Source organism: Octopus sinensis, linkage group LG6 (genome assembly GCF_006345805.1).
Source record: "Octopus sinensis linkage group LG6, ASM634580v1, whole genome shotgun sequence".
Taxonomy (NCBI): domain Eukaryota; kingdom Metazoa; phylum Mollusca; class Cephalopoda; order Octopoda; family Octopodidae; genus Octopus; species Octopus sinensis.
In genome coordinates this window covers 5367286-5374785 of record NC_043002.1, presented here as the reverse complement: position 1 = coordinate 5374785, position 7500 = coordinate 5367286, and the positions used below count along the sequence as shown (strand labels likewise).

The window sequence follows — 7500 nt, the reverse complement described above, 5'->3', positions numbered from 1 at the left end:
CGTTGGTTTGTTTATGTCCCTGTAACTTGGTGGTTCAGCAAAAGAAACTGACAGAATGAATACCAGTTACCTAAAAACAAGTCCTGGGGTTGATTTGTTCACCTAAACTCTTCAAGATAGTGCCCTAGTGTGGTCACAGTCCAATGATTGAAAGAAGTAAAAGAACAGAAGAACCAGAGTCAATCTAATTGGCTATGTCAAGCCATTCTCAAACTTTGAGTCCTTGTAGTAGTGTTATGCATTATATTGATATTGGATTTTTATATTGAATTTAGTAACATCTTTTTTTTACTTTTCTTTCTTCATCTTTACAGAAACAAATGGCTTGGTCAGATTCCTGGCCAATGCAATACACACGATGGCCAGTGATAATGACAGAGGAAGATGAATGTGGTTTATATCAAGCTCAAGATGTGTGGAACATGGTTGATTGCAATAAAGAATATCCTTTCATATGCAAAATTACATATGGTATGATAATTAATTAATTTGTAAACTAGCACTATGACCCAGCAACGCCGGGTTGTAGTGCTAGTGCATGCATATACAGCTGCGTGCGTGCACACATACACGCGAGTACTGTCCAAATCTCTGACCAATCACATACAGCTAGCTGGCATTCAATTGACGTATCAAGTTTCGGACATTTTAATTGGGTTTTGGATAGAAAATTTTAAAAAAGTCACTTCTAATGGTTTTTGTTAATGGCTTTGCAGGGTGACTGGGGAAATGTAAAGATGTGCACGACCACCCTTGGACGGTTTTTAATGACCATAGAAAGTGCAAGCCCTCTAACTAAAAAATTGTGGATTTGTATAAAGGACACACACACAGACAGACATTTTGCTGTTTATAAATATAGAGATAAGAAAATAAAAAATAGCAAAATAAATGACATGGGTACAAACAGTATAATAAACAAACTCATATATATACACACATACTAAACATAGATACACACGCACAGATATGCACACATGAACACACACACACACACACACAGATGCAAATGCATGCAGAGGTAAGGATACATACCACGGAAAGACAGTATGGACTAACTAGAACAAGAGGGAGACGTGGGATAAAGAGTTACTGAAGAGGTCACAGGATGTGTGATGAAAGAGCTCAGACAAAGGACACTAAAATAATAATAATATTAATAATAATAATAAACATCCACTCATGAATTTATTTATTCATTAATTTTTTAAATACATATTTTACCTGTGAATTTGCGTGTGTAATCTGGGAATGCATACAATGAGCTTCTCTGCCCCTAGGTGTATGGAAAACACTCGGCGAGAAACGGAAGAAAATTTGAAGAAAGAAGGAAAAATAATAATAATAATAATAATAATAATAATAATAACAATAACAATAATAAAGCTGAAGTGGAAACCAAGTATATAGTGTGTGTATTCAATTGGCAAAAATTCGACCCTCCCCAAATATAACAATATCTGTTTCAACATATAATTTCACAACAGGAATTTTGCAAAACAAATACATGGATGTAATAGATTTTAGGCTTTGTAGTTTTTATCAGACCTATGAACAAAATCATTCTATTCATGATGGTCTCATCATATTCTATATTTATTCAGACATAGTATTTTATAGGACTACACTATCCAATATATCTTTCTGTTTTTAAGACAGCAAGGTATGATTTGAAGGAGATTTCACTGAGGGTTAGTGATTGCTCAGAAGCTCCCACATTTTGATGAATTTTTTGTTATCTTATTTGGTTTTCTTTTTAAGAATTCCAAAAGCCTGTATCGGAAACTGCCAAATTTCACTCAAAAAATGCAGCCTACCATCTTGAAAAAGACAAATTAAAGATCCTACAGATGTTTAGAGCTAGAATGCCCTTCATCATAGATATATGCTCAGTTAGAACTGACCTCAGGCAAGACAACAGCAACAGATATAATTCCCAGAATTAAAGCAATAAAAGCATTATCAGAAGCATTTTAGTTTACCAAGTGGAGACAAGTTTCTTCTTGAGCTGGCAGAAACGTTAGCACGCCGGACAAAATTGTCAGCAGTATTTTGACTGCCACTAACTACATTCTGAGTTCAAATTCCACCGAGGTCGACTTTGCCTTTCATCCTTTCGGGGTTGATTAAATTAAGTACCAGTTATGCACTGGGGTCGTATATAATCGACTTAATCCACTTGTCTGTCGTTGTTTGTCCTCTCTGTGTTTAGCCCCTTGTGGGTAGTAAAGAAATAGGTATTTCGTCCATCGCTACATTCTGAGTTCAAATTCCACCGAGGTCAACTTTGCCTTTCATCCTTTCGGGGTCGATTAAATAAGTACCAGTTACGCACTGGGGTCAATATAAGTGACTTCATTCGTTTGTCTATCCTTGTTTGTCCTCTCTGTGTTTAGCCTCTTGTGGATAGTAAAGAAATAGGTATATTATTTTTGCTTCAATTTCATGAGTTTGTATTCCACTATTTCAACAACTACTTCATTTAATATATGAAATACAATTTAGTTTATTTCTATTTACAGGGAAGCCACCAAAGGTTGCAGGAACTCCAAGTCAGACAGGAAAATGTCCTGAGGATTGGATCCAGATCAAGAACAAATGTTACCTTGTTAAGAGCACCTTGCGATCATGGCCTGATGCTAATTACGTGTGCGCACAAATTGGAGCCACTCTAACGAGTCTTCATTCAGCAGATGACATTACATCAATTAAAGATGTTCGAATATCCTTAGCCCTTCTCCCTTCAAATAGCATTTGGATTGGGCTGTCTCTGAAATCAGGTGAGTATCAAAGGTTATGTCATCTTGGCAAAGTTATCACCTCAGTTAGATAAAAAGCAAGCGATTAGTATCAGTATTAGTATTAGTATTAGTATCAGTGATGTCACCAAAATTTGTGAATGCAATATTGCATTGTTTAAGTAGGTTTAGAATATGTATATATATGTATGTATATATATATATATAGTTGTGAAGGCGCATGGCTCAGTGGTTAGAGCGTCGAGCTTATGATCGTGAGGTTGTGAGCTCGAATCCCGGACGGGGCTGCGTGTTGTGTTCTTGAGCAAGGCACTTTATTTCACGTTGCTCCAGTTCACTCAGCTGTAGAAATGAGTTGCAACGTCACTGGTGCCAAGCTGTATCGACCTTTGTCTTTCCCTTGGACAACATCGGTGACGTGGAGAGGGGAGGCCGGTATGCATGGGCGACTGCTGGTCTTCCATAAAACAACCTTGCCCAGACTTGTGCCTCAGAGGGTATCTCTCTAGGTGCAAACCCATGGTCAGTGCCTGACCGAAGGGGGTCTTTACCCTTTTATATATATATATATATATACCAATTAAGGACTGAACACGAAAAGTGGACAGTCAACATGCTAGATATAGACGTCAAATCGCCATTCACCACAAAAGATTATGTTCTCAGATCAAACTCAACACAAAACCATAGCAATAAACAAGTGAAAATATACGAAATAAAATAATTACCCATGTACTAATTAGTTTCAGCTGTTATTTCCGCAAGGAAAACTGCAGCCATCATCAGCATGGTCCGTTATAAATGTAATTTGCTGGACTAGATGCAAACACGATATATATATATATATCAAAATGTGACCTCGTGTGTACCGTTGGCGGTTTTGTTTCCTCTGTCTTCCCTTCTCTGGATCTTTCCTTCTCCTATGTTTCCAACGAAGAGCTCCGCTCGAAACGTTAAGCCCTCCTTCTTTCCTTCTTTCCTGAGCATCCAATAATACCATATTTGTTCCACGTCCTCGCGCTGTTGTGTTTTTTTGTGTTTTCTTGTTTGGATTAACTATATATATATATACATACATACACACACATACATATACACATACACACATGCATATATGCATATATATATATATTATTTATATTATTTTTTTATTTTTATATTCGTATACCATACACCACACACACACACATATGCACTCCCACACATGCACACACACCCACCTGCACACATAATACCCACACCTTTTGCTACACCAACACGCCCACATGCACAGCACCTCACCCCTTTCTCCCTCTGACGCATGCACACACACATACATTGTGTGTGTATATATATATGTAAACACATGTACAATAAATGTAATAAAACAGTTTGAATCCTTAAGGTTAGATAAGCTAACAGCAAACAGGGACAATGAAACAAATGAGCAGAACTTGTCAGAAGTTTGCTCTTATCATTCGGATATTTGAAGATTTTGGCTTAATTTGTAAATCTAATGCTGGTTTGGTGTTTAACCCTTTCGTTACTCACCCGGCTGAAACCAGCTCTGGCTCTGAGTACAAATGTCTTGTTTTCAGAAGTTTTGAATTAAAATCTTTCACCAAACCTTAGTCACAATTAATGTTCCTAACACCAGCTGAATGATAACTAAGTTATTTTACTAAATTCTTTGTTATATTTAATGTAATTGAAAGAAACACAGAGCATCTCAAAAGAAATACAGTAATGAAAGGGTTAATAATAGACATGAACTCAAGGCTTTTATGCTTGCAAAGCAAAATTTCTTAACTATACACACTTACAAGTATTCCTATATGTTAGAAAGATTATTTTTATTAATTGACTTAAACTGTTTTCCTTATCAAACTTGCAGGAATCCTGCACTGGTCTGATGACAGTAATGTTGATTTCTTGAACTTTATGCATGGTGAGACATCCGATGACGATCACGCCAGTTACTTCAATGAACATAATATCAGTCGGAACTGTTTTGTGATGGACTTTCAAACTGCACTCTGGAGAAGGGTTTCTTGTTTTGAGAAGTTTACTTTCTTATGTATGACAGATCAATGTAAGTGAATTTATCTAAGCTTTGAATGATTTCCCTTATATAATGTTTAGGAGGTAATTATATATTGATCACACATTGATATGAGATAACTATTTAGAATTTAGCTCAATATCATTTCTGATAGAGGGTTACAATTATAAATGCTGGAGCATTTATGATAGAAACACATCAAAAAGAAATTAAAAAGAAATATAAATAAAATAAAACTAAGGAATTAGTAGAATAAGTTGTGGAATACATGAAATACTTTATGGTATTGATTTGATGACCCTTTATTTTGTGGGTTTTAATCCTGCCCACATCAACTTTTCCTTTTCTTTAACCCCTTAGTGTTTGCATTATTCTGCCAAAATTAATCCTATTTTATCCACACTGTTTTGAACTAATCATGCATTATCTTGTAGTTATGAGATTTTGATGAGGTAACTGTTAATTTTTAAAACGATATTGTAGGGTTGGTGTGAGAGAGCAGATCTGGCCAGTTTGAACATAAAACAGGCAGAATACTTTTGGCCAGATATGGCTGGTTTCAATGCTAAAGGGTTAAAGATCTTCAAGACAATGTCTCAGGATGGTTGCCATCCATTGACAGAAACCAGAAAAAAATAGTAAAAACTTATTTCAATCTAATAATTCCTTTTCTACTTCCAGTGTTACCTCCAACAACTAATAGCTCAGGTGTATGTCTTAACTGCACAACAGGAATACCTGAACCGGGTAATTAATATTAAATATGATTAATTAATAATACTGTGACTTAAAGACTGATGTTTGTATCACTATTGTTGTTATTGTACAGCCCCAAATCACCCCTAATCAAGCAGAGCTATGTTCAAATGTTTCACAGCCAGGTGCACATTTTCCATGTCCTTCCTTTTTAAGATTGCAAAATGTGATTTGAGGGAGATTTGGCTGCTATTTCTTGCTGACTGAATAACTACTTAGAGACCCTCTCTTTAGCTTGCAATGTTTGTATTGAGTGTTGCTATTAATTAGATTAATAATTAGATTAATGAAATGTTGATTAGTTTGCTTGTTGCTGTTGTTTTTTAGACCCAAGTTTTGTCAAAGCAAACACTCCACATGTGATTTTCCTGTTTTAATTCCACACGTGATATACCTAGGGGTCCATTATCCAACATGTCTCAGCTTGCTAAAGACTTGAGTGTGAAACTGGAACATTCGGCAGCTGTTTCTTGCAATTTAAGCAATCATGTAGAAGTTCCATTGCTGGCCTCCACATCAGCTCTGATATACAGGTTTATGATCAAATACATTCCAGCTGTGACTCTCTTGTCTTTTTGCAGTTCAAGGATGAAATTGTCCAATGAGTCTTTTCTTCTTTAATAGGGATTGATTTAATCAAGATTTGTATACTATTATCACCTTCTAAGTTCAAATGCCATGAAGGTTGACTTTTCTTTTCATAGTTTATAAATGAAGTACCAGTTCCATACTGAGGTCAATATAATTATTTCCTCCTCAGTAACAAAATCACTGACACTCAGCCTCTCTGGGAAAATTAATCAAAGCATAAGTTGCTGTGCTGAGTTCAATTAGCACTAAATCCAGCTTTGTTTTGCCTTTCTGGGATGAGATGTTGGATCAGCCAATCAAGCAAGAGTTGATAATTAACTGCAGTCAAGTTATGGACTTGCAGAATCAAAAGAGTGACAGACAAAATTCTTGCAGCATTTCGCTGCACATGTTTCCTCCTGGAGTTCAAGTCCACGGCTGTCAACTTTACCCTTCACCCTTTTAGGGTTGATTAAATAACCAATTGAATACTGATTGAGTATGAATAATCCCATCACCCACATTTGAGTCTTTGTAAAAATCAATAACGATATATTGCAGTAATCGGAATCGAAATTAGACCAATCCTATGACAGGCACCCGGCAGTTGCAACTGCCGCTCGACTGACTCCTGTGGCAAGTAAAGAAACACCGTTTCGACCCTGTGCTTGAGGAGACCTATTGAGTCAAGTACATCAACATCAAAAATCAATGGAAAATGTAGTTGTGATCCCTGTGCCGGTGGCACGTAAAAAGCACCATCCGAATGTGGCCGACTGGCTTCCATGCCCGTGGCACGTAAAAAGCACCAACTGATTGTGGCCATTGCCAGCCTCGCCAGGCACATAAAAATCACCCACTACACTCACGGAGTGGTTGGCGTTAGGAAGGGCATCCAGCTGTAGAAACACTGCCAGATTAGACTGGAGCCTGGTGCAGCCTCCTGGCTTCCCAGACCCCGGTCGAATCAACCAACCCATGCTAGCATGGAAAACGGACTTTAAGCGATGATGATGATGATGATTTCAATTGCTTATATACCTCTTTGTTACAAAAAAAAATAATCCGTTAGTGTGAAATCAGAATTCATTAATGCCTTGAGAGCTACAAATATATTTGTTTATATTGACTACAATTACATATGTTTAAGAGCACATATGTTAAGGGCACATTGAGGTGAGCAATCATATGTTTGGATTGTCTTATTAATAGTAAATGCTCAGTTAGGAAACGAGAGCATCTGTTATTGTAACAAGATGAATGAATTACAGGAGGGCAACATAGTATGATTGTGAATGCATGGTGGCCTATTCCTTAGGTTGTTGGACTCGTAATCATAATCATCATCATTATCATCAACAGCTAAAGTCTGGC

General features: G+C 36.7%; 1 protein-coding gene across 2 annotated transcripts in view; it reads left to right on the top strand.

Moving 5' to 3' along the window:
• The window catches only part of LOC115213017 (C-type mannose receptor 2-like), a 261506-nt gene that overhangs the window by 250724 nt on the left and 3282 nt on the right, over window positions 1–7500 (top strand). For both annotated transcript variants that reach the window (XM_029781915.2, XM_029781914.2), the window contains exons 39-42: window positions 315–471; window positions 2523–2780; window positions 4633–4830; window positions 5482–5547. In XM_029781915.2, coding sequence (XP_029637775.1) covers window positions 315–471; window positions 2523–2780; window positions 4633–4830; window positions 5482–5547 — 679 coding nt within the window. The remainder of the gene's footprint in view (window positions 1–314; window positions 472–2522; window positions 2781–4632; window positions 4831–5481; window positions 5548–7500) is intronic.